The 27781-nt window shown below is 39.5% G+C and overlaps 1 protein-coding gene across 3 annotated transcripts; it reads right to left on the bottom strand.

Moving 5' to 3' along the window:
- Nucleotides 1-1975: 1975 nt before the first annotated feature.
- On the bottom strand, nucleotides 1976-27036 carry macc1 (MET transcriptional regulator MACC1). Of its 3 annotated transcripts, none has more exons than XM_060921780.1 (5): nucleotides 26931-27036; nucleotides 17986-18112; nucleotides 14142-16177; nucleotides 13820-14008; nucleotides 1976-2791 (listed from the first exon to the last, which is right to left on the bottom strand). In XM_060921780.1, the coding sequence occupies exons 2-5, from the start codon at nucleotides 18104-18106 to the stop codon at nucleotides 2588-2590; spliced, it is 2550 nt and encodes an 849-aa protein (XP_060777763.1). In that variant the 5' UTR covers nucleotides 18107-18112; nucleotides 26931-27036; the 3' UTR covers nucleotides 1976-2587. The 3 variants fall into 3 exon arrangements, with proteins under 3 accessions (XP_060777763.1, XP_060777765.1, XP_060777764.1); XM_060921782.1 differs by lacking the exon at nucleotides 26931-27036 and adding an exon at nucleotides 26845-26910; XM_060921781.1 differs by lacking the exon at nucleotides 26931-27036 and adding an exon at nucleotides 18338-18701.
- Nucleotides 27037-27781: the final 745 nt, after the last annotated feature.

The following is a 27781-nucleotide window of genomic DNA, read 5'->3' as shown; positions in this document are numbered from 1 at the left end:
TGACTGTACTGCTCTTTTCATGGATGGCTAAAAATATTCAAGACAAAAGTGATCTAACTCACAAGTGATACTTTGGATCTACAGTGGTGCTTGAAAGTTTGTGAACCTTTAAAAATGTTCTCTATTTCTGCATAAATATGACCTAAAACATCATCAGATTTTATACAAGTCCTAAAAGTAGAAATAAAGAGAACCCAGTGAAACAAATGAGACAAAAATATTATACTCGGTCATTTATTTATTGAGGAAAATGATCCAATATTACATATCTGTGAGTGGCAAAAGTATGTGAACCTTTAGGATTAGCAGTTAATTTGAAGGTGAAATTAGTGTCAAGTGTTTTCAATCACTGGGATGACAATCAGGTGTGAGTGGGCACCCTGTTTTATTTAAACAACAGGGATCTATCAAAGTCTGATCTTCACAACACATGTTTGTGGAAGTGTATCATGGCACAAACAAAGGAGATTTCTGAGGACCTCCGAAAAAGCGTTGTCAATGCTCATCAGGCTGGAAAAGGTTACAAAACCATCTCTAAAGAGTTTGGACCCCACCAATCCACAGTCAGACAGATTGTGTACAAATGGAGGAAATTCAAGACCATTGTTACCCTCCCCAGGAGTGGTCGACCAACAAAGGTCACTCCAAGAGCAAGGCATGTAATAGTCGGTGAGGTCACAAAGGACCCCAGGGTAACTTCTAAGCAACTGAAGGCCTCTCTCACATTGGTTAATGTTCATGAGTCCACCATCAGGAGAACACCGAACAACAATGGTGTGCATGGCAGGGTTGCAAGGAGAAAGCCACTGCTCTCCAAAAAGAACATTGTTGCTCGTCTGCAGTTTGCTAAAGATCACGTGGACAAGCCAGAAGGCTACTGGAAAAATGTTTTGTGGATGCATGAGACCAAAATGGAACTTTTTGGTTTAAATGAGAAGTGTGATGTTTGGAGAAAGGAAAACACTGCATTCCAGCATAAGAACCTTATCCCATCTGTGAAACATGGTGGTGGTAGTATCATGGTTTGGGCCTGTTTTGCTGCATTTGGGCCAGGACGGCTTGCCATCATTGTTGGAACAATGAATTCTGAATTATACCACTGAATTCTAAAGGAAAATGTCAGGACATCTGTCCATGAACTGAATCTCAAGAGAAGGTGGGTCATGCAGCAAGACAACAACCCTAAGTACACAAGTCGTTCTACCAAAGAATGGTTAAAGAAGAATAAAGTTAATGTTTTGGAATGGCCAAGTCAAAGTCCTGACCTTAATCCAATCGAAATGTTGTGGAAGGACCTGAAGCGAGCAGTTCATGTGAGGAAACCCACAAACATCCCAGAGTTGAAGCTGTTCTGTACAGAGGAATGGGCTAAAATTCCTCCAAGCCGGTATGCAGGACTGATCAACAGTTACCAGAAATGTTTAGTTGCAGTTATTGCTGCACAAGGGGGTCACACCAGATACTGAAAGCAAAGGTTCACATACTTTTGCCACTCACAGACATGTAATATTGGATCATTTTCCTCAATAAATAAATGACCAAGTATAATATTTTTGTCTCATTTGTTTAACTAGGTTCTCTTTATTTACTTTTAGGACTTGTGTGAAAATCTGATGATGTTTTAGGTCATATTTATGCAGAAATATAGAAAATTCTAAAGGGTTCACAAACTTTCAAGCACCACTGTATATCCATTAGTATATTGAAAAAGTGTATTTGGGTCACTCTGCTATAAATGGACCTTTGTGATATTGAGGTCACTCCACAGTCCTGCACTCTGCAAATAGCATCACTTCAAAGAGCCACGGAGAGAAAAGGACCAGCCGGTCATGCAAACGCAAACCACGGAAACAGCCAGGACACTTTGCTGATACAAGATTTTCTGTGACTCAGTATGTATGATAGCCCATGTAAGGTCAGTGTAAAATGAAAATAAAATATACTTAGTTAAATTGACTGAGCATTCATGAAACAGTTAAAATCTGTTTTTTTATTTTAGTTCAGCAATAATAGCTACAAGATTAATATTAAAAATAGTACAGTTAACAAGATATCTTAGGTACACTGGTAAAATTACAGTAAGTGCAGAAAAAAAAACGTATATTTTATAATGCAAAAGCTTGGCCCACTTTTAGAGTTTATCCTTTAAGATAGACAGAAAAGGTCACTCCTCATAAAGCAATCAGCTGTCCCAACAGCAGAAGGAACTTACACAGGACTTTGATATCGAGAAAGTGTCCAGATTGTCTCTATTTAAAAATTAACAGATTAAAACGCATATAACATAACAAGGACCCAGACGTTAGATGGGAGGCATTTCATTTAACACACAAATATAAAACTATACAGTGTATACATATACATGAAAAATATAATAATTTGAGTAATGTTTGTGTTGACCTGGGCAAATTCATATGTTGAACAGTATAAAAGAATGCATTCCAAGTCCAACAGCATTTGTCTTGTGCCATTTTTTGGTTATAAAAATACAAAGAAAGCATTTATTGCTCACTGCTATACAAATACAGGAAGAAAAAAAAATGTATGACATTCTTAAACCCACCTGTGTTTGTAACTTAAATGTTCACTATGCTATGTGGAAGGCAGAGGCCCTCAAGATCTCCATACAGTTTACTGTAATGAGAGCTCCAGTCATCTGTCTCCAGTGTTTAGTCACTGGGCTCTTCATCTTGTCCAGGGCCAGGTGGAGATCCTGAATCATGTCCCGATAGCCCTCACCATACTGCATACTCCAGGAATACAGGAAGTCATATGCAGGCTTCCACATTGACTGAAAGTGAACAATAAAATCACCTTAAACCACAACATTAAATGCTTCTTTATACACCGCTAACCTATACATCACAAACATTTAATACAATAACAGAAACGTCATATTTTAATATACTTTCCCTTGCACAAGTATTCCCTTCCCTTCAACTTTTCCACATTTTGTAGTGCTACAATTTGAAATGGACTTAAATCTGATGTTTTCCATATTATGTCTAACATATAAAAGGTGCAAAATATTGTATTGTAACACAGGCTAATTAAGTGTGGGGGGGGAGGGGGGGGGGGAAGCAGTTCTGCAGCCGGTTTCACTAAAGTAGTTTAGACTGGTCTATGGGTTAAGATTGGTCTTAAGTTTCTTTATAGATCAGTCTAATGCAAGTAAGACAGTTTCACAAAAGTTAAGACTAATTTTTTAAGTCTAATTTTAGGCTTAAAAAGTAAGACACCCTCCCCCCAGTCTAATATGGGTCTAAGGGCTATATCACCATGGTAATAACTGAAATAGTGTGTGAATCAGTGTGTGTGTGTGTGTGTGTGTGTGTGTGTGTGTTATTATTATTATTATTATTATTATTATTGTGTTGTTATTGTGTTCTTGTTATTATTACTATTGTTACTATTACTGGACATACTTTCTTAAATGAATAAAATTGAATTTAAAAAAAAAAAAAAACAGTCAAGCCATAAGTGCCATCAATGTCAATAACTACAAGAAAGCTTGAAATGTTAAGGCAGTGAAGTGCAAGTATGTAATACACAAATTTAGGCTATTATAATCTAACTATAAAGTATCCAATAAAGAACAAACAGTGTAATGCCAGCTTATTCATTTTATTACTTATAAATAATATAAATATATCAATTCATTTATGCATATAATTACATCACCGCTCATCACTTATCTCTCTCTCTCATACACTCACACACACACTACTACATCACTCCTCCATCTGCGCGAGTCTCTTCAATTTAAGTTGCAGTCGCTTCAAAAGGAAAGACTGCCACTTAAATTGAAGAGACTCGCGCAGATGGAGGAGTGATGTAGATAATAACGGCGACTCGCCTCCGTAGATCTCTATCACCATTTCAGTGGTGACTTTTAGTTTCTTCGCTTTCCCTCCTCCCGTTGGGGGTCCCGTTTTCCGCTTGTATATTTCCTTTTTTGCCTCTGGCACCATATTTTTAAACCTCTTCTGCACAGCTGACACGTCTCGTACCGCAGCGGGGTTAACGCTGTTCACCGCATCGGTGATTTTTTTTTTCCACACCTCATGTTTCTTTTTGTTGGTACACTCCTCATTGAATTTCCCCAACAAAACCCCTTTGTAGGAATTAAATTCTTCAAGAATGGCTAAATTCTCTGAGTGCGTGAACGGCACTGACCGGTTGCTGTCCGCCATTTTTTTTTTTTTTAAAAGAGTCTTAAATTACCAACAATCCTTTGCGGCATAGTACGACTTAAGATAGTCAGAGTCTTAACTGCTTTGTGCAACAGTTTTTGTTAGACGTCTATGCTAAGTCCGACTATACACTCTGTCTAAGTTATAGTCATAGTCTATCTTAGTGAAACCGGCTCCTGGTCTCAAACAAGGGTCTTTTATCTACATTTGCTGAGTTTCTAGAATGATTTTAAGGCTACGATTGTTATGTGAACAGCATCTCTCATCCAACATTCATCTCTATAGCTCTTTCAGAGTTACCTTTGGCCTCTGACAAACGTCCTCCTTACCTGGTCATTACACTTTTGATGGATGGACTCCTCTATTCAAAGTTGTGGTTGTGCCATAGTCTTTATAATTTTAGTATAAATACACAGGTGATTATAGGAAATTGCGTGCGCTGATTGGTCGAGAGATTCGGACTATTTCGCGATAATCACTTCACAATTGACTAAGCAAAATGGCAGCCAATTGTTTCATCACCATAAGTGAGGAAGAATTACAAATTATGAAAGACAATGCTGTTCCTAAAAACACTAAAGATGCTACAAAGTTTGGTCTAAAACTTAAAAGATAAGGTGGAATTGTGATTTATTTTATCCATTTCAAAATAAAGTATTTTATGTGACTCGGCATAGACAAGTGACAAGTTTGCGCCGCACCGTTATTACATTGCATGCTGCTTATAAAAGTTTGAAATAAATTATTTTTTTTAAATACAATTTTTTAAATTCTTTTTTTTAAAATAAATCAATCACCTGTGTATTTATACTAAAACAATTCTCCACCTCAGGTTCAGTCAACATCGGTGAATAATAACCGAGACTTTGTCTCGGTAATTATTCACTGATATGCACTTCGCCATCAGCGAATAATTGTTAATGTTGTGTATGGGTATTTCAACTTCACCTCCCATGATGCTTGGAGTCAAAAAGAAAACAGAGCTCCCCACTTTTCGTTCTCTTCTGTACCGCAAGGGGATTGTAGAAAGCCTACATGTTATGTAGTAGCCTAGTGATAAAGTTAAATGTTTTATAGCACTTCTGCCTCAACCTCCATTAATGTTTTTGTAAGATGCGTGCTCCACTTGGACACTACAAAACTAGCGACGAGGTGTGGATTTGCTAATGATGAAAATTTTTTGGAAGCGGAACGAATATGCTAGAACTGCATTGAAGCTAGCAAGACACTAGCATAAAGATGGCGGTTTTCAGCAGTGAGACAGGCTTATGCTTTGATAAAGGCAATGAAAGTTTCAAGCTCTATGAGCAACTTTTTGCACAGTTTGTGGAAGCCAACGGAATTCAGCAAGAGAAACAAAGGGCTATTTTCTTATCCATGGTAGGTGAAAAGACTCTCATTGCTCACAGACTTGCTAGCACTGAAAAAAGCTGCCTGATTGCACATTAGAGGACATTCTAAAAGCGCTGAGAGAATTTTATGCACCAAAGAAAAACGTCTTAAGTGAACGTTACTCATTCCGTGCACGAAAGCAGCAAAGCAGAGAGTCACTGGCGGAATATGTTGCTGTGCTAAAAGGACTGTCGACTACATGCGAGTTCGTCGAAAAGCTGGAAGAGCAGCTAAGGGGCCAGTTAGTTTATGGAATTAGCAGTAAAGAGCTACGAACTAAGCTGTTAAGTGCTGCTTATGGAGAACAGTTGAAATGGGCTAAAGTAATGGACATTGTGAATAATTTCGAGTCCACCACTAGCAGTCTGAAAATGTTTCAACAAACTAAGAACAGATAGTGTGAGCAGCTACAAAGGAAAGGCTCATGCGCGCCAAAAGGAGCCGGATAGGAAACAAAAGCCAAATGCCAGCGGTGAGAGCGTGTGCTATCGATGCCAAAGAGAAGGACATCCACCTGATAAGTGCAAATACAAAGACTTGCAGTGCTGAGCATGCAACAAGAAAGGACATCTTAAGCAAGCATGTAGAAATGCATCGACCAAAGAATTTGTCAACCAGGGCGGCTGCCCGTGAGCAGCCATGAGAAGCACCCAAACAGAGCGAGACACCCACTACATTGTGAGGGAACCACCAGACCAGGGACTAAGTACTGTGACGCTGAGTCAATGGTCAGCATCGCCCTTGGATGGAACGGCGAACGCACTAGGACAGCCTCCAGGGCCTGAGAACTGCATGGACATAGAATTGCCAGGGGCCACAAAGGACTTTGAACTGTTTACAGTGAAAGGTGACAGTGAGTATGTAAAGCCCTACGTGGTCATGGTGAGATGCAATGGTATTCAGATAAAACTGAAAGTAGACACAGGTGCAGCTATAAGCATAATTTCAGAGAAACTGTACAAACAGAGTTTTAAGAAGTGCAAACTCCAGCCATGTGATGTGCGTCTTAAAACGTACTTTGCAGAGCCAATTGTACTGATGGGTAAAATCCAAGTGAAGGTGCAGTGTGGAGATCAGACAGAACAGCTGACTTTATTAGTGTCAAAGGGAAGTGGTCCAACACTAATGGGTAGGAATTGGATTCAGTACCTGCGCTTAGACTGGTCTAGAGCGAATCATGTACCAGTAGCAGATCCTCTTTCAGAGATGTACAAGAAATACTCTCATGTGTTCAATGCAGATCATGGAGTCATTTCTGGGGTAAAAGCAAAGCTAAGGGTAATGGAGAATGCAATCCCAAAATTATGCAAGGCTAGATCAGTGCCTTATGCCTTGAGCTCAGCCATTGACAAGCAGTTAGCAAAGTTGTCTGTGAAGATTCTGTCATCCAGGTCATAGTAAACTGTGGGTGGTAGAAAAGGGCAACTGGACTTGCTTGAAGATTCTTGAAAACGTTTCACCTCTCATCCGAAAGGCTTCCTCAGTTCTGTCTGACTAATAAGGAGTATGAGATATTTATCCTCTCATGGATCAGAATCAGAATTATGATGACAAGTTCATCTTAGGTGTCGTTGAGGCATCATGTTGGTGTGGGTCACTGGAGGCTGGGTGTGAACGGTGAGTCATTAGGGTGATCAAAGGATTGCCCGTTAGGGTGATCAATGGAAAGCTGACGCTCTCTGTCCTCCTGTGAGTCACCGAAAACAGCTGGGTCTTGGCGTGCACGCAGCCGTCTGGGAAGTGTGCCCAAGACTGCATTGTAGATGGTTGATAAATGATGTCTTAGACCCCACCTCTGTTCAGCAATGGCTGTTCCAGGTTGACAAAAATGGCTTCTTTAACTCCTCGCTCATACCAACGATTCTCTCTGGCTAAAATGCGTACATTACAATCCTGAAATGAGTGTCCTTTGTTGTTAAGATGAATGTAGACAGCAGAGTCCTGGCCTGAGGAGCCGGCTGTCCTGTGTTGAGCCACGCGCCTGTATAGCGGTTGTTTTGTTTCCCCAATATATGAGTCCGTGCATTCCTCACTGCACTGAATTGCATACACTACGTTGTCCTGTTTGTGTCTGGGTATTCTGTCCTTAGGGTGGACCAGTTTCTGCTTCAGGGTGTTACTGGGTCTGAAATGTACCGGAATGTTGTGTTTGTAGAAGATCCTCCTGAGTTTCTCAGATAGACCAGAAATGTAGGGAATGACAATGTTCTTGCATTTGTTCCTGTTATCATCCTTGTCCGTTATGTTCCTTTTTCTGCTCTTTAGGAAAGACCAGTTGGGATAACCGCAATTCTGAAGGGCTTTCTTGATATGATTCTGCTCCTTCTCTTTTCCCTCTATCGTTGTAGGAATGTTCTGAGCCCTGTGTTGCAAGGTCCTAATGACCCCCAATTTATGTTCCAGTGGGTGGTGAGAGTCGAAAAGTAGGTACTGGTCTGTGTGTGTGGGTTTCCGGTAGACCTCGATATTAAGGCTTCTGTCTTGTCTAATGTGTACATCACAATCCAAGAAGGCTAGATTATTCCCACTGACATCCTCCCGAGTGAAGTTGATGTTGCTATCCACTGCACTGATGTGTTTCCAGAAAGCTTCCACCTCATGGATTTTGATTTTAACCCAGGTATCATCCATGTATCTAAACCAATGGCTGGGAGCAACTCCTGCAAAAGTGGTCAAAGCTATATGTTCCACTTCCTCCATGTATAAATTGGCCACAATAGGGGACACCGGTGAGCCCATGGCACATCCATGCTTCTGTCTGTAGAAGCTTTCATTAAACTGGAAATAAGTGGTAGTCAGGCAGAGGTCAAGCAGGGTGCAAATCTGATCTGTGGTGAGGTTCGTTCTATCCAGTAAGGAGCTATCCTGAAGGAGTCGTTTTCTAACAGATTCGACTACTTCTGTGGTGAGAATGCAGGTGAACAGAGAAGTGACATCGTAGGAAACCATGGTTTCATCTGAATCTAGTTTGAGGTCTGCAACTTTAGTAGCAAAATCTTGGGAATTTTTGACATGATATGGTGTATTCCCAACCAGAGGAGCCAAGATGGTGGCTAGCTGTTTGGCAATGTTATATGTGACAGAGTTTATACTGCTGATGATCGGTCTGAGAGGAGCTCCTTCTTTGTGAATCTTGGGGAGTCCGTATGAGAGGCACGGCTTCCCCAGGGTACAATCTGTAGTAAAGAGATCGGTTGATGACTTGGTCCTTTTCTAGTTGTGGCAGACAGCTAACAACTTTCCTTTTGTAACCACTTGTGGGGTCCCTCCTCGATGTTTCATAAGTGGTTGTATCACTGAGGAGACTGGTCATCCTGGAGTGGTAGTCCACTGTGTTTAGCACCACTGTGCATCTCCTTTTGTCAGCAGGAAGGATGGTGATGTTCCGGTCTCTTTGAAGCAGTGTAAGAGCCCTCCTTTCTTGGCTGGTGAGGTTGGAGGGGGGTGCTTTTGCACTGGATAGAGCAGCTGATATCTTCAGTCTAAGTTGTCCTGACTCTGTGTTGGTCAGGTTGTTGTTCCTGATTGCTGTCTCTGTGGCTGTGATGAGTTCTACTACCGGTATCTGCTCAGGTGAAACTGCAAAGTTAAGACCCTTGGATAAGACATCTCTCTCTGGTTGGGTGAGTACCCTGTCAGATAAGTTCTTCACCCATTTCTCTTCTATGTCCGGTTGTGTAGCCTGGTCAGATTTCTTCCTCCAAGTCAGCCCTTAGGACAGAATACCCAGACACAAACAGGACAACGTAGTGTATGCAATTCAGTGCAGTGAGGAATGCACGGACTCATATATTGGGGAAACAAAACAACCGCTATACAGGCGCGTGGCTCAACACAGGACAGCCAGCTCCTCAGGCCAGGACTCTGCTGTCTACATTCATCTTAACAACAAAGGACACTCATTTCAGGATTGTAATGTACGCATTTTAGCCAGAGAGAATCGTTGGTATGAGCGAGGCGTTAAAGAAGCCATTTTTGTCAACCTGGAACGGCCATCACTGAACAGAGGTGGGGTCTAAGACAACATTTATCAACCATCTACAATGCGGTCTTGGGCACACTTCCCAGACGGCTGGGTGCACGCCAAGACCCAGCTGTTTTCAGTGACTCACAGGAGGACAGAGAGAGTCAGCTTTCCATTGATCACCCTAACGGGCAATCCTTTGATCACCCTAATGACTCGCCGTTCACACCCAGCCTCCAGTGACCCACACCAACATGATGCCTCAACGACACCTTAGATGAGCTTGTCGTCATAATTCTGATTCTGATCCATGAGAGGATAAATATCTGATACTCCTTATTAGTCAGACAGAACTGAGGAAGCCTTTCAGATGAGAGGTGAAACGTTTTCAAGAATCTTCAAGCAAGTCCAGTTGCCCTTTTCTACCACCCACAGTTAGCAAAGTTGCAAGAAATGGGAGTTTCCACTCCAGTGGAATATAGCGAATGGGCAACTCCAGTTGTATGCATACCAAAAAACAATGGTGAGGTCAGAATTTGTGGCGACTATAAAGTAACCATAAATCCCTGGTTAGAGGTGGACAAATACCCTCTTCCTAAAACACAGGATCTTTTTGCCAAGTTAGCTGGGGGCAAATACTTCACAAAGCTAGATCTCACACAGGCTTACCAACAGGTGGAGCTAGATGATGACTCTACTGTAAGCAGTACTTGACCATCAATACACAAAAGGGGCTCTACCAAATGAATAGGTTACCCTATGGAACAGCTAGCTCACCGGCAATATTCCAACGTATTATGAATCGGATACTTCAAGGCTTACCAAGTGTTGTGTGCTACCTTGACGACATTTTAATAACGGGAAAAACAGAAATCAAACACTGGGAAAATGTTGAACAGGTGTTAAAACAACTACAAGATAGAGGCATTAGGGTAAATCGAGACAAATGTAGCTTCTGTCAACCAAGTGTAAACTACTTGGGACACAAAATTGACAGTGAAGGATTACATCCAGTACCCGAGAAAGTGGAAGCGATAGCCAACACTCCAGTTCCTAAGAATATCTCAGAGCTTAGGGCATTTTTAGCATTATTGACATACTATGGGAAGTTCCTTGAGAACCTTTCAACAGTCATTAAGCCAAATGACCATGCTGCTACAGAAAGACAGTCCGTGGAACTGGTCCACCAATTGTCAAGCAGCTTTTGAGAAGGCTAAAGCACAGTTGTCGTCTTCAACCGTTCTAACTCATTTTGATCCTGAATTGCCGATTTTGTTGGCTTGCGATGCTAGTGCATATGGTCTAGGGGCTGTGATATCCCACCAAATGACTGACGGTAGTGAAAGACCTATAGCATATGCTTCACACACTTTGAGCAAGACTGAAGTACTGTAAATTACTCACAAATCGAGAAGGAAGTGTTAGGCATCATTTTTGGTGTACAGAAATTTAGGGATTATCTCTATGGCAGGAAATTTGTATTGGTAACAGACCATTGGTGAAGATTTTGGGGCCAAAGACGGGGGTGCCAGTGTTAGCTGCTGCCCGCCTACAAAGATGGGCTTTATTACTGTCAGCTTATCAGTACAACATAGTTTACAAAGCCTCCTTAGAACATGCCAGTGCAGATGGGTTATCAAGATTACCCTTACAGAAAGAGGCACCACAAAGCAACCCAGAATTTAGTGTGTCTTGGTTGGAATCAATTCCTGTATCAGCCAAAGATATAAAGAAAGAGACAAAGACATAATACTTACCAAAGTGAGACATTTAACACAGAATGGATGGCCAAAACGTGCTGGATGATGAATTTAAATCATACTGGAACAGACGTGAGGAACTCACTGTAGAAGCAGATTTTGTCTTGTGGGGTTTAAGAGTAATAATACCTAGGGCACTGAGACCTCAGATGTTAAAAGAGCTACATGAAGAGCATTTGGGCATTGTTAGGACAAAGGAATTAGCTAGAAGCCATTTTTGGTGGCCCAGTCTGGATATAGAAATTGAAGACATGGTGAATAGCTGTCCGATCTGTCAAAAGAACAGACATGCACCTAACAAAGCACCAGTGCACCCATGGAAGTGGCCAGAGCTGCCGTGGGAGCAAATTCATATAGACTTTGCAGAAAAGGGAACGCATCAGTTTCTGTTGGTTAGTGATGCCTATTCACGCTGGCCAGAAGTTAAAGTGATGACTAGTACCACCGCTACAGCTACCGTAGAAGTTGTGAGGGGGTCTGTTTGCAGCTTATGGGCTCCCTCAAGTGGTCGTTTCGGATAACGGTCCACAGTTGGTCTCAAAAGAGTTTGAAACTTTTTTGGAAGCTCACGGGGTTAAACATATCAAGTCTGCCCCGTACAGTCCAGCCTCTAATGGATTGGCCGAGAGGTTGGTTCAGACTTTTAAGCAGTCATTGGACAAAAAGATTCTGGATGTTCCTTACAACATTGCATAGATAGTTTCCTGTTTAGTTACAGAAACACACCGTCCTCATCTACAGGGAAAACGCCTTCTCAGCTTTTCCTGAAGAGAAGTGTCAGGATCAGGTTATCACAAGTTACACCAAATTTCTCTGTGCAGATGCAAGAAAAACAAGCAAATGTCAAAAACAACCAGACCCGTGTGAGAGTCTTACAGCCAAATCAAGCAGTGCTGGTTAAGAATTTCCGGGGAGGGGAAGGAAAGAAATGGAAATCAGGGGTAATAGAGCAAGTGCTAGGTCCTGTGACTTATTTGGTAAACGTAGAAAGACAAACAAGCAAAAAGCACATAGACCAGCTGATTGCTACCAAGATTTCTGGTCAATGCACAAACACTGAGAATGCGGAGATTGCAGAACATTTGTATGACACTCCAGAAACTGAGATTGTACCCAGTCTTGAACTGGAAGGAGATGAATTAAATGAGTGTGTGGATGAACAAGTGAGCGCCCGACCACAGAGAGTCAGGCGAGCTCCTGAACGTTTGAATTTATACCTAGGAATTGAAATGTAAAGATATCTAAGGAAGTTATCCTTGAGGAAAAGATGCAGATGATTTTTTTTTGTGTTCACACACTAGAATAAAAAATGATTTGTAAGTGTGAAGGTAAACATTGTTGTTTTGAGTTACATGAAATGAGTGAGGTTAAAGGTTCCCGGGGAGGAATGTTGTGTATGGGTATTTCAACTTCACCTCCCATGATGCTTAGAGTCATGGGGGGGGGCTATAAAAGAAAACAGAGCTCCCCACTTTTCGTTCTCTTCTGTACCGCGAGGGGATTGTAGAAAGCCTACATATTATGTAGTAGCCTAGTGATAAAGTTAAATGTTTTAAAGCACTTCTGCCTCCGCCTCCATTAATGTTTTTGTAAGATGCATGCTCCACGTGGACACACGAGTTAAATAATGTGTTTAACAGTGCTCTGTGGGATGTTCACAGTTTGGGCCATTTTAATAAACAAACCGTGTGATATCTTTCCAGAACTATGCCCGGGTTTGTTTCAATGTCTCTTTGTCCTTCAGGATGCTGTTTGTTTAAATATACAGGGTGTTTCAAAAAATTTGATATAATTTCACAATCTCATAACTTTGCCAATTCTCGTTCAATTGACCTCAAATTTTAACAGCATGTGTGGAAACGGGTCAAAATTGTATTTCACTTTAAAAAAAAAAAAAAAAAATCTTTTTAGGTATAGAAAGGCCATTCACTGGAAAAGAAAAGGCGTTGTGTGTTAGAGTGCCATGTCTCAGGCGGCGTGCATATTGAAAATTTGTGAAATCGTTCATGGAACCCACATACCTTTGAATTTCTCATTCAAATTTTGAGGAATAAATCTTATATTGCTCAACATTAAGCCTGTTCAGTTTCATTTGCCTAGACTATGTAGTTTCTGGAATATTTACATCTCAAATATCAAATTTTTTTGAAACGCCCTGTATTCTGTAACAATCTCTGGGGCCTTCAAGGTACAGGTGCATTTATATTGAAGCCATGTGACTTCTGATAACTTTACCACTAGAACTAATTTAAGGGTTTCACAATAATGGGGGTGTATCCTTATACAAATCACATTTTTATGCTCGTAAATAGTTTTACGAACTGTATTTTCCCCCCTCCCACTTAAATACTATGGTTTATTATGTGTACTATTATGTGTATGGCACATAATCCCAATTAAGACTCTTTTAGTTCCAGGTTGTAAAGTTCAACGAGTTGAATACTTATGTAAGGCACAGTACTAAAGTCTTTCAGTAGCATCCACAACAGAAAAGCTTTACAGATGCTTACCTGGGCACTGACTTCTCCATTTTTCCCTCTGTGTGGTGCCTCAAAAGCACTGATCTGAGAATTGGAAAGTTTTCCAAGTTTCTCAGCCAGTTCCTTCCACCGCACACCGAGCTCAACAGCTGTGGACAGAATAACTGTGTTCTGGATTAAATGGACTACAAGGCCCTGGGCATCCATTTTAAAGAGTCCCTGTTAAGAAAGGAAATTACATTATTCCATGTGGTAAGAACACAACAAGCTCATCCAAATATATTTAGGACACTCAATACTCAAATTAATCAACGAAATACCAAGATGAACGTATACAACTAAAGATACTTACAATTATGAGTTCATGTTGAAATTTCCTCTTAGTTTTTTCTGTGTGGCAGTCTTCCTTAAGCTTCTCAAGGACACATGCTACCTTCTCGGTTTCTGTCTCAACTTGCCTCCTAGAGAAACCGTCGACTGAGAGGTTTGGGTAACCCAGAGCTACAGCAAAAGTCCTCCAACAGGTTATGTGATCTGTTACTAGGGTCTGAATGGCAGAGTACATGTATGTGAGCTTCTTAAAAGGCTGAGTCATGTTATCCAGCAGGATTTGCGTCGTGAGTCTAACTCCAGAGAAGTCAATTACTTGGCCTTTTGTTATAACCTTCACATTCTTACAGTGTACCAAACCAACATTTCCCCTGAGAAAGCCAATATACCACTCTTTCACTTTTGACTGTCCAACAGATTTAACAGTTTCTCTGGAAAGCAGAGCAATTGTGTCACCCTTGAAGTACTCTAGAAGATACTCCACTCTCGGCTGTCGAAAAAGAGCTTTCAATGCAATACCATACCACTGAATATTCACAGGCACATCTTGGAACTTTGGAATCTCTGGGACAGATTCTTCTGGAATAGCTTGAGATCGGGTCACTTCCTTGTGACGATCCGCATGTCTGAGTCCATGTTTGTCTGTCCTCAGAGGAGCAGCCTCAGGAGAAGTAATGTGAAAGTCTGCTAAAGAGAGGCAATTTGAGTCCTTCACCTGGATAGCTAGTTTGAATTGAGCCATCTCGCCATTGCCTGTCCTGGATAGTTCCAATGGCAAGTGGATCATTCTGCCCGTTTTGAGCACCTCTATTTTGACCTCTTTGTTCTTATCCTCATCTTTCACTTCAAAATTTGATTCCATCACACTGGTTTTAATGTGCAAGTCATTTAAACTGCATGGACTGAACTCATGCTTTCCCCACAGTTGCAACACAACAGGGGGCAAGTTTCTGTTACCTTTTTGGAGATCAGAGAAAGGAAGCCTGGATGGAACACTATGATAGCAAGAGATGACTTGCACAACTTTGAATGATGGGTGAATATGCTTGGGACCATAAACTGCCACTGTGAATTGCCGGTCTAAATAGTCCCATACTGAAGTTGCTGGAGGTTGGATGACTGTGGCCTCGGCAACGGCAATGATGTACATGTGAGGCTTTGGCTCCTGGATCTTCATTTGTAAAATGTTCTGATATATGTAACAGTCCTTCACCTTTTCGTAAGGTCCATCTTTCTTATGGGCCATCAGACCTACAAATGTTGTCATGACTTGGCTCAAAGGGTCATTTTTTATTTCAGCTGCCATTTTAATATCAAGCGAGATGCCTTCCATAGTATTGGGATTGCTGAGACTGATTTCCAAAAGAGGACTCACAGATGTTACATAATTATTATTGAGTCCAGATGGTGGATCAAGGCTAGCTTTGAGTCCAATTTCCTGGATCTCCCCTGGAGCAACGTGACCTTGGGGAATATGGGCACTGATATTGGAGTCGGGCAACTGCACTGAGCCTCCTTTGTGATCGATCTTGCAGACAATTTGTGTGTTCGTGGCTTGGGTTTGAGCCCAACCAGGACTTTGTTTTATGAAACTGAGGTTCAAACAGGACCTGGTCAACTGTCTGTGACTCAGCCAGGCCATTTTGTAAGCCTCCATATCATTTTTAAGCCAGTCAAAATCTGGTTTCAAGAACGGTCCTTGAGAGCAAAAGCTCTTCTCCTTTTTGGTTTCTTTTTTTGCAAGACTGTCAAGAATGTCCGAGGCACTTCTCCACCGCCCGGAATGATTAAGGTTGTTTCTGTCACGCTGTGCAAAATGACCAAAATTGTTTTCATCTGAAGATGTACTTTCACAATCTTCAATACTGTTACGGAAGAAAGCTGATGGATCCTCCTTCAGTATGGACACACTTGAATCAGTGCTGTTTCTGCACACAATGTCATCTAAGAAAGGATTTGACTGGGAGAGTTTGTTCCAGAAGGGATTTGTTGTTCGTCCTTGGGGTTGGATATCTGGCTGGAAAACAGGCCATTCTGAAGGTTTTGACATATAACTCCCTGGATGAAAAAGATTTTGGGTAAATTAGTAGGGTAAATAACAGCAAAAATAATTTTAAGTGAATAAATTTATAGCTCTTGCATATAACTTCACCAATGTGCTGGAATCTTGTTCTTAGTTACTTGCCTGATTAAATAAAGGTCAAATAAATAAATAAATAAATAAAATCTAACTCACATCACTGGTATTTTTATGCCATTAATTTGCACAAACCTACATGAGTAGTATCACCACAGAATTTTGGCAAAAAAAAAAAATGTAATAAAAAGTAAAAAAATATCAGTTCTGCTGATCATAAAAATGTTCTGATGTTGGGTATAAAACTGATTAGAACTAAAACATCCTCCAGGTCCAACAGCATGTTGCTTACACAAGTATTCAAGAACAGAACTGGGGTATGCTTAAAGATATTGCCTAAATCTATCATTAAAAAGAGATGGAAGACTTTTTGAAACATTATCATTGTATAATACAAACATCCACCAACATGAGAGATGCTAAAATGGAGAGAAACCCAGCTATCTGTAATGCAAGACCATATAATCAGGACTAAGGCATGCATGACAACCTATAGGACCGATTCTGTTTTTTTAACTAATGATGCAGCAAAGATGTCAGCAGCACAATGACATCGGATATGTTCAGCAAAACAGTTAGTTTTGGTCCACTAATGTGATTGGCTGAGCAGTGTTCCAAGAGCGCCAATATTTCGAGATAACTGCACTGGGATGTTTCACTGTGCATATCACTCCGCTCATCAATGTAAAATTCCACCTCCTACTTCAAAATGGTTACTACAGTAGTGTTCGAGACATCATCGGTAGGCATGGCGATCGATACTTTTCATGACAACATTTGACTTAAAATATGAAAGGTCGTCAGATAAAGATGAAAAGGAAGCCTTCTTCCTTTTCATCTTCATTTGATGAGCCTTCATATTTTAAGTCAAACGTTATGTTACTGAAAAGATACCAATTTCATCAGAAGCACCTTTAATACGACTGTACAAATCAATGTGCTACCGTATAAACTGAGTGTGGCTTCTTCAGAATCTACTTCCGCCTGCAGAGCAAAAATAAATGAAACATCTTGGGACACAATATGGCCAAACATCACTTACTTGATATTTATTTCTTGTTTATAGAACTGTTGTATAAAAGCAATACCACACTCGAGGTCGTGCTGTTGTACCCGAATATCAGCACAGCCAAGATTATCTACAGCACTCAGCGTTTGGCCTCATGCTTATGACTATCACAGCTGTACCGATATTCAAGTACAAACAGCACTCTTTTTTAGTGTAGTATTGCTTAAACGTATTTCGGTCTGTAAAAGTAAAATGCATCCAGACTTAACAGATGATGTTTAACAAAATCAACAAAACAGGTATTTGAGGTTAGTGAATGTTTTGCAGTTGCGTAACACTCTTGAAAGGTGCTTTTACAAAGCAACCAGAAAACCTTTCTAAAAATCTTGCCAAAGAGTCTTAAATTAAGACCGTAAAATGTAGAGAAAGGCATTGTTTGCCTAACCTACGGTAACGAATGCAAGGCATGCTGAGCTAAATATTTCCTTAAGGCTGAAAACATAACCACACCTCAGCTGTACAGAAAATGAATTCCAAATGAAAATATATAAGTCCAGACAATACCTAAAATTAAAATCAGTACTATTCCTTAAACGCCATCGTTTAACCGTACCAGCTTGTGCATACAACAGAGAACTGAAAATAGTAAAATACACAAGTACAGTAACATGCATGCCCAAATTACATTACATGCTCTATTAATGAACTGTTTATGATTACCATGCAAGTTATTGTTGTTGATTGTTACACTGTCATCTAGATCGATCAGAGTCCCTTCTGAGCGACTTCGAAGCAGACTCCCAGCTCCTCGGATTGACTTTGCTCTTACAGCTGCCATCATTTACATCTAAGTGGAGAAAAACAAACGTTAGGTTGAACATAAATACACTTGAATTGTAGGCATTATGAATCGAATCCCTAAAAATAGAAGTAGTAAGAGTAATACTGAAAAGTTATTGGGGGAAAATATTATAATTGGCATACTAAATTTATTAAAACCTATGGTAGGCAATGTTAGAGAAACCAGCAAGAGTATCTGAGATTTTGAAAGTATCCAACCGACAGATCTCACCCCAACTCTTCAGCACTTCCTCCAAAGCTACTCCTCCAAAACACATGAACGCACACTGCCTGACTACTGCTGGAGGATGAGTTCATATGAGAGAGAGAGAGAGAGAGAGAGAGAGAGAGAGAGACACCGACCACTGGGGGGGGAGCACATAGTACATCACTGTCATATCCAACTACCTCGTGTCTCATATTAAATCACAGCTATCACCAGCTTCCTAGCTATAGCAATAAGTGCACAAGCAGAGTGCATGTACGTAGGTAGGCAAGGGGGTAAGCCATGCAGTCATTTCTTTCTTGCAATAATTGGATGGGCTTTTTACAACTCCCCCGCTGCCACAAATGATGCATTTTCTTCTTTTTATCATCAGAGCATTTGATTTATATATTGCTGTTGGATGTAAAGAGAATTTCAAGAACTATTACAAAAAAAATGCTTCTAAAATAAAATTGCCTACCTTAGCTTGAAGCATATAGCACAAAAAAAAAGAAAAGGTTTAGCTCGTATTAAGATGTTTTTCTAACTACTGTTTGTATGATGTGATTTTATAAAAGTGTCTGATATATGTTTATATTATATAGACATGAGTGCTTTATTGGGAAATACACCACTCTTATTTTTCATCTGAGCAACACTGAGATCCAAAATCGTGACAAGTCTCTGCATGTCACTCGTGAGGAAATCGATGAATTGTGTTGATAAATTTGGGTACTTTTTATTTGTGAACATGTCTATATAATAAAAAGATGATCACACATTGGCTTGAAGTTTATCTTCTCGTGTTGAAAAACTCGCATTTTTCATACAAAATACATCGCAGATCTGAGTGACATATTTAAATAATATTGGCTGGCTTTTTTCGTGGTACATCAGATATATTCCATTCAGTTAGCATGATACTGAACAAGTTGAAGATAAGTTCAATATCATGCTAGCCGAATTGAATATATTTGATATACCATAAAAAAAGCCATTATTATTATTATTATTACACACACACACACACACACACACACACTCCTTTCAGGTGTTCAATGTGTCTTTCTCTTTCAAAATTCTCTCAAAATCTTCCATATTTAACAAAGCAAACCTGGCAGCCATGTTAGTTTACAAATTGTCACAGTCGCTATAGTGCGGAAGTTTTACACCTCCGACATGTGACGCCATGTTGTCGACCATATTCAGTGCTCATTCTCCATTGGGTAGAGTGCCATAATACACATAGAATAAGCAATATTCTAACAATATTGCAAACCAAATGAATGAAACCTGCTAGGAGGGCACAGAATACATGTTTTTATTCCATATTAAAAAAAAAAAAAAAGTGTCCTGTATGTATAATTCCTGATATTTCACTCCAATGATGTCACTCCCAGTGTTTTTCCGCTGACTGGATGCATGTCAAAATGGCAAACCGGTTCAAAATTAATATTCTTTTGATTAACTGGCATATTTTTTGTGGACGTGTCCATATAATATAAAGAACATTACACGGTGGCACGAAGATATGAAGTTTATCTTTTCGTGTTGAAAAATTTATCACTCCTGCACATCGCTCACTCATAATAAACTTCAAGTGGTGAATCTATGTATATCTCATGAGTGAGAGACATGAACGAGTGATATTTTTCAATATGAGAAGATAAACTTCAGATTGCTGTGCAATCATATAATATCCTAATTTTACACACACAGTACTGTGCAAAAGTCTTAGGCACATGTAAAGAAATGCTATAGACTAAAAATGGTTTAAAACAATGAAATATTTCAACATTTAAAAAAAATAATTGTACAGTATACAGTGGGGCAAAAAAGTATTTAGTCAGTCACCAATTGTGCAAGTTCTCCCACTTAAAAAGATGAGAGGCCTGTAATTTTCATCATAGGTACACTTCAACTATGAGAGACAAAATGAGAAAAAAAAAATCCAGAAAATCACATTGTCTGATTTTTAAAGAATTTATTTGCAAATTATGGTGGAAAATAAGTATTTGGTCAATAACAAAAGTTCATCTCAATACTTTGTTATATACCCCTTGTTGGCAATGACAGAGGTCAAACGTTTTCTGTAAGTCTTCAGAAGGTTTTCACACACTGTTGCTGGTATTTTGGCCCATTCCTCCATGCAGATCTCCTCTAGAGCAGTGATGTTTTGGGGCTGTCGCTGGGCAACACGGACTTTCAACTCCCTCCAAAGATTTTCTATGGGGTTGAGATCTGGAGACTGGCTAGGCCACTCCAGGACCTTGAAATGCTTCTTACGAAGCCACTCCTTCGTTGCCTGGGCGGTGTGTTTGGGATCATTGTCATGCTGAAAGACCCAGCCACGTTTCATCTTCAATGCCCTTGCTGATGGAAGGAGGTTTTCACTCAAAATCTCACGATACATGGCCCCATTCATTCTTTCCGTTACACGGATCAGTTGTCCTGGTCCCTTTGCAGAAAAACAGCCCCAAAGCATGATGTTTCCACCCCCATGCTTCACAGTAGGTATGGTGTTCTTTGGATGCAACTCAGCATTCTTTCTCCTCCAAACACAACAAGTTGAGTTTTTACCAAAATGTTCTATTTTGGTTTCATCTGACCATATGACATTCTCCCAATCCTCTTCTGGATCATCCAAATGCTCTCTAGCAAACTTCAGATGGGCCTGGACATGTACTGGCTTAAGCAGGGAGACACGTCTGGCACTGCAGGATTTGAGTCCCTGGCGGCGTAGTGTGTTACTGATGGTAGCCTTTGTTACTTTGGTCCCAGCTCTCTGCAGGTCATTCACTAGGTCCCTCCGTGTGGTTCTGGGATTTTTGCTCACCGTTCTTGTGATCATTTTGACCCCACGGGGTGAGATCTTGCGTGGAGCCCCAGATCGAGGGAGATTATCAGTGGTCTTGTATGTCTTCCATTTTCTAATAATTGCTCCCACAGTTGATTTCTTCACACCAAGCTGCTTACCTATTGCAGATTCAGTCTTCCCAGCCTGGTGCAGGTCTACAATTTAGTTTCTGGTGTCCTTTGACAGCTCTTTGGTCTTGGCCATAGTGGAGTTTGGAGTGTGACTGTTTGAGGTTGTGGACAGGTGTCTTTTATACTGATAACGAGTTCAAACAGGTGCCATTAATACAGGTAACGAGTGGAGGACAGAGGAGCCTCTTAAAGTTACAGGTCTGTGAGAGCCAGAAATCTTGCTTGTTTGTAGGTGACCAAATACTTATTTTACCGAGGAATTTACCAATTAATTCATTAAAAATCCTACAATGTGATTTCCTGGATTCTTTCCCCCCATTCTGTCTCTCATAGTTGAAGTGGACCTATGATGAAAATTACAGGCCTCTCTCATCTTTTTAAGTGGGAGAACTTGCACAATTGGTGGCTGACTAAATACTTTTTTGCCCCACTGTATATCAGAAACTGGGTACTGTGGGGGTACCCCACTAAATATACTCAGTCAATAAACTATACGGTTTTGAATGGTAATGTTGGTTGTAATTTGAAATAAAATGTTGAAAGAAATACAGATAAAACTAAATCTTTGATGTGAATACTCTATTCAGAATTTGGCAAAAATTCTGCAAATTTGTGGAAAAATGGCAGCTTGATCTGGGACATGATAAATGGTTGACTACATCGCATTCCCTTAAAAAGGTTGTAGTCCACTGAAAAGTCTACAGTTATCACTAATTGTATTTTAAGTTGTATCTTTATACACCTAAGGATTGGTGCGCTCACAGAACCGTAATAAAACATCATGCAAAATATTTGATCACCGTTGTAACTCCATTTTCCGCAGACCCAAAACCAATACGATCGTGTGTTTTGATCTAAACAGAAAGCCTCAGGGTCAAGGTCACTACCTCACCAAAAGTAGTAACTTAAAATCACTACGCCATATAAACATTTAGTTATAAATCTGCGATTTTGTTTTTTAAAACGAAAGCTGAAAGTTAGGTATAGAATATGTTTGTTACAGAATGTGTTACGATGGTAGCTGGTCTTGTATGAATTTCTGAGCTATAAAATGAGTTGTGGTCCATTTTTTACTGTAGCGTGTCATTTGTGTGTGGGGAAGGACACACATTAACAATTTGCATGTGTAGAATGGAATTTTCCACTCCAACAGTTAGAAGTTGATCGTGCTTCCATTTGCGGTCTTTCTGTTACGCGAGTGATCTGTTCGGACGTCATCACTGAAAAGGTGAGTTTTGACAGTTTTATTTTAGTCTTGCAGTATAAGGCAATAGAATGTTTCTTTTTCATCTTACTTTCATATTTCGTAGTGTTGGCGTATTTTTGGCCAATATTTTGCAACCATGGTTAATTTAGATCAAACTTTTGATAGACTCTACAGCCAGTCATTTTGCCCTGCCCCCGCTTCATCCGGTGCGGTAGTGATGTCCCGTTGCTTGCGCCTCGCAGCAGAGACCCACGCGACCTCCAGCCAGTACAGTCGCTGTTCTTTTACCACCGCCATTATTCTCATCTTTCCGGTGTGTTCTTGATTTTTCCATTGTGTCCTATTTCGCCATATCAAATACCCAAAATGTATCATATTGTTCATATTTAAGTGAATAATCAATTCAGTCATCATAACTTGGCATTTTTAACCCAAACAATCAAAAAGAGGAAATTTATTCAATATTTTCACTCATCTGTGAAGGAGGGGCTTTAATTCTTCATGACGTAGTTATTTTATATGTAAATCAATTTTACAAAAACATTTGAATTGTAATCAAAATATAATTTAACTAAGTGGTGAGAATGATTACATTTTAATGCAGTGTGTAAATCTGCAACTTGTTCAGATGTGATATAAGTAATGATATCTTCACTGTAAAAAGTAACTAGTAAAAAAAAAAAAGTTTCCATGTTATGTTAGTGATGAAAAAAGCAAACTAGAAAAGCACTCGAAGAGCGCAGACCTCCGCCAAGAATCCTTTAAAAAAAATATGGGATCCAGAAGGTGATCCGAATCACCGCCAAAATTTAATGGATTGTTACGTGTGCCCAGTCACACGTCTGGAAAAAAATTTCAGAGCAATCCATTCATAACTTTTTCCATAATGTTGCTGACAAACCAATATACAAATAAACCAACGCTACCGAAAACATAACCTCCTTGATAGAGGTGATAATTGAATAAAATCAATGGGATATTGTGTGACAGTTTCAAACTTGCACTTAACTTCATTGTGATCCTTGTGCATTATTACAGTCTAATAGTCACTCATAATAGTCTAGCAATGCAAACGTGAAACCAGCTATTAGTGCGAAGCGCATTTCCTGTTGTATGGAATGGTCACTTTAGTGTTTTCTTTGAAACAAGTCAAGTTAGTCATTAATCATGTGCGTTACTACCCCGCTGCACAAAAACAGGTTGAACCTGTCTCAATCACAAACACACCGCTTACTCTTGGGGCTCTTGATGGAGGACAGAAAGCTTTTATTCAGCTCTCCATGTTTACACAACACACACACCTGGAAATCATCTGAAATTACTTCTCTCCATACCCTACATACATAAAAGCGTACTAATTTGGGTATAAAGTAACTAAAAACACTCCATCTCTAGCCTGTGTGTGTATGAATAGGATGTAAAACACAACCTACAGGCTCGGGCAGTACAGACATCCAATAAAGCAGTGTGATAAAGATAAATTCCGACTCCACAAATGAAAACATAGAACAAACAAGGACCAACAAAACACCAGTCATGTGATTATAAAATAGGATATCACACACACATTACATTTTTTTATATGATTATATTTTTTATATATATATATATATATATATATATATATATATATATATATATATATATATATATATATACACACACACACATACACACACACACACAACCCCGATTCCAAAAAAGTTGGGACAAAGTACAAATTGTAAATAAAAATGGAATGCAATAATTTACAAATCTCAAAAACTGATATTGTATTCACAATAGAACATAGACAACATATCAAATGTCGAAAGTGAGACATTTTGAAATTTCATGCCAAATATTGGCTCATTTGAAATTTCACGACAGCAACACATCTCAAAAAAGTTGGGACGGGGCAATAAGAGGCTGGAAAAGTTAAAGGTACAAAAAAGGAACAGCTGGAGGACCAAATTGCAACTCATTAGGTCAATTGGCAATAGGTCATTAACATGACTGGGTATAAAAAGAGCATCTTGGAGTGGCAGCAGCTCTCAGAAGTAAAAATGGGAAGAGGATCACCAATCCCCCTAATTCTGCGCCGACAAATAGTGAAGCAATATCAGAAAGGAGTTCAACAGTGTAAAATTGCAAAGAGTTTGAACATATCATCATCTACAGTGCATAATATCATCAAAAGATTCAGAGAATCTGGAAGAATCTCTGTGCGTAAGGGTCAAGGCCGGAAAACCATACTGGGTGCCCGTGATCTTTGGGCCCTTAGACGGCACTGCATCACATACAGGCATGCTTCTGTATTGGAAATCACAAAATGGGCTCAGGAATATTTCCAGAGAACATTATCTGTGAACACAATTCACCGTGCTATCCGCCGTTGCCAGCTAAAACTCTATAGTTCAAAGAAGAAGCCGTATCTAAACATGATCCAGAAGCGCAGACGTCTTCTCTGGGCCAAGGCTCATTTAAAATGGACTGTGGCAAAGTGGAAAACTGTTCTGTGGTCAGACGAATCAAAATTTGAAGTTCTTTATGGAAATCAGGGACGCCGTGTCATTCGGACTAAAGAGGAGAAGGACGACCCAAGTTGTTATCAGCACTCAGTTCAGAAGCCTGCATCTCTGATGGTATGGGGTTGCATTAGTGCGTGTGGCATGGGCAGCTTACACATCTGGAAAGACACCATCAATGCTGAAAGGTATATCCAGGTTCTAGAGCAACATATGCTCCCATCCAGACGACGACTCTTTCAGGGAAGACCTTGCATTTTCCAACATGACAATGCCAAACCACATACTGCATCAATTACAGCATCATGGCTGCGTAGAAGAAGGGTCCGGGTACTGAACTGGCCAGCCTGCAGTCCAGATCTTTCACCCATAGAAAACATTTGGCGCATCATAAAACGGAAGATATGACAAAAAAGACCTAAGACAGTTGAGCAACTAGAATCCTACATTAGACAAGAATGGGTTAACATTCCTATCCCTAAACTTGAGCAACTTGTCTCCTCAGTCCCCAGACGTTTACAGACTGTTGTAAAGAGAAAAGGGGATGTCTCACAGTGGTAAACATGGCCTTGTCCCAACTTTTTTGAGATGTGTTGTTGTCATGAAATTTAAAAAATCACCTAATTTTTCTCTTTAAATGATACATTTTCTCAGTTTAAACATTTGATATGTAATCTATGTTCTATTCTGAATAAAATATGGAATTTTGAAACTTCCACATCATTGCATTCCATTTTTATTTACAGTTTGTACTTTGTCCCAACTTTTTTGGAATCGGGGTTGTGTGTGTGTGTGTGTGTGTGTGTGTATATATATACACACACACACATACTTTTTTGTGTGTATATATGTGTGCGTGTATATATATAGTGATTCCACGCTTATGGGTACTGAAATGGGGACATGAACTTATTCACCTAAAACCATTTCTTTTTTTACCATCAGGTCACAAAACATGTAATCTTTAATGAATGATATGTTAAACGATAACTTTAATTTTCTGAGATGTAATAAAAACATATTTATATGCCAAAGTCAAGCCTATGGGTTCCAAAATGATGTCTGTTACATTACTTCTGTTACGATTGTCCATCTCGCGTCTGTTACAAATTAATTACAATCTAGCTATATACCATGTTAATCTTATTGAAAGAATGTGTATGTTTATTCTAATACACATGTTTATTAATTATATTTGCTAAAACATCACCTTCCTATGTTTCAAAAAGTAATTCTACATTGTTAAAATTGAGAATATATATATGTCCACAACACTTCTGTTACGTTCTGACTTTGGCATATAAATATGTTTTTATTACATCTCAGAAAATTAAAGTTATCTTTTAACATATCATTCATTAAAGATTACATGTTTTGTGACCTGATGGTAAAAAAAAGAAATGGTTTTAGGTGAATTTTTAAAAATAAGTTCATGTCCCCATTTCAGTACCCATAAGCGTGGAATCACTCATATATATATATATATATATATATATATATACACACATTTTATATATATATATATATATATATATATATATATATATATATATACACACACATACATACATACATACATACATACATACATACACACACCACACACACACACACTTTTTTGTGTATATATGTGTGTATATATATATGTGTGTGTGTGTGTGTGTGTATATATATATATATATATATATATATATATATATATATATATATATACATATACACACACACACACATATACACACACACAGGTGTTGTTTAATTCCAGTGAAGCCATATGGCTTTATTGAAATTAAACCACACCTGAGCTCCTGACAGGACGCGCTTCCACTCACCCAAGCCACAAAATCCACTTCCTCCGAGATGTTTTCCAAAACTTATCACAACACAACAACCTGTTCACTAATTCACTAGAACTCACCTAACAGTGAAATCTCCGCCGCCACGTTCACAAAGCAACTTTGAAATAAAAACAGACAGGGAGTGTCAACAGCCATACACCTTACACATTAGCGTCAGAAACCTCATTTGCATAGTCTACAAATGGATTGTGGGAAATGTAGTCATAAGCACCCAGTCAGAGTCGTGCAGCTGCTGAGAGCCGGCTCTGGTTATGACTCCAATCCCCAGACTCCTCTGCTTTATGCTTCAAGAAAGAGTCGCCCAAGAAATGAGTTGCAACCCCTGAAACTGAAGGTAGTTTCGGTAGTCGTGGGAAAACAGGCTGTCTCGCTTGTTAATTCCGGGTTCGCATCATCATCACAAGACTTTTCAAGTGTCAAACAATAGTTTGTAGACTTATTTATCTGAGTTTTCTGTCAGCTCAAGAGATTAGTTAGAGATACCAGTGCCACTGTGGGTTGAGTATTTTGTCAAGAAAAAAAAAAAAAGCAAGTTGAGTGTGTTGGGTATTGGACAGCAGCCTGATAAGATTAAGGCACTTACTATATTCAGATAGGAAGTTGATTATCAGTGGTAATTACACTTGTTAACTGCGTATGTATAAGTAGTCATACTAAGTCAATAATAAACAAGTAATTTAGGCTACCTGCAGTAAATCACGAAACTGATTGGACTGAAATGTAATTGAATGTAAATATTTTAGCTGTTGTAAGCAGAGAGAAGAGATGCAAAGTTAGATGAGTCACCATACAGCCTACACAGCCTCCCTCACTACATACACATACAACAACAACAGCAACAACGTAAAGTGTATTATTACATTTCAACCCACAGAACTGTCTTTATCAGTCTCTGGAACAGTAATGAAGG

This window comes from Neoarius graeffei, chromosome 5, assembly GCF_027579695.1.
Source record: "Neoarius graeffei isolate fNeoGra1 chromosome 5, fNeoGra1.pri, whole genome shotgun sequence".
NCBI classification, from domain to species: Eukaryota; Metazoa; Chordata; class Actinopteri; order Siluriformes; family Ariidae; genus Neoarius; species Neoarius graeffei.
Note: the sequence above shows the minus strand (reverse complement) of the source record. Positions and strands in the feature narration are given on the sequence as shown.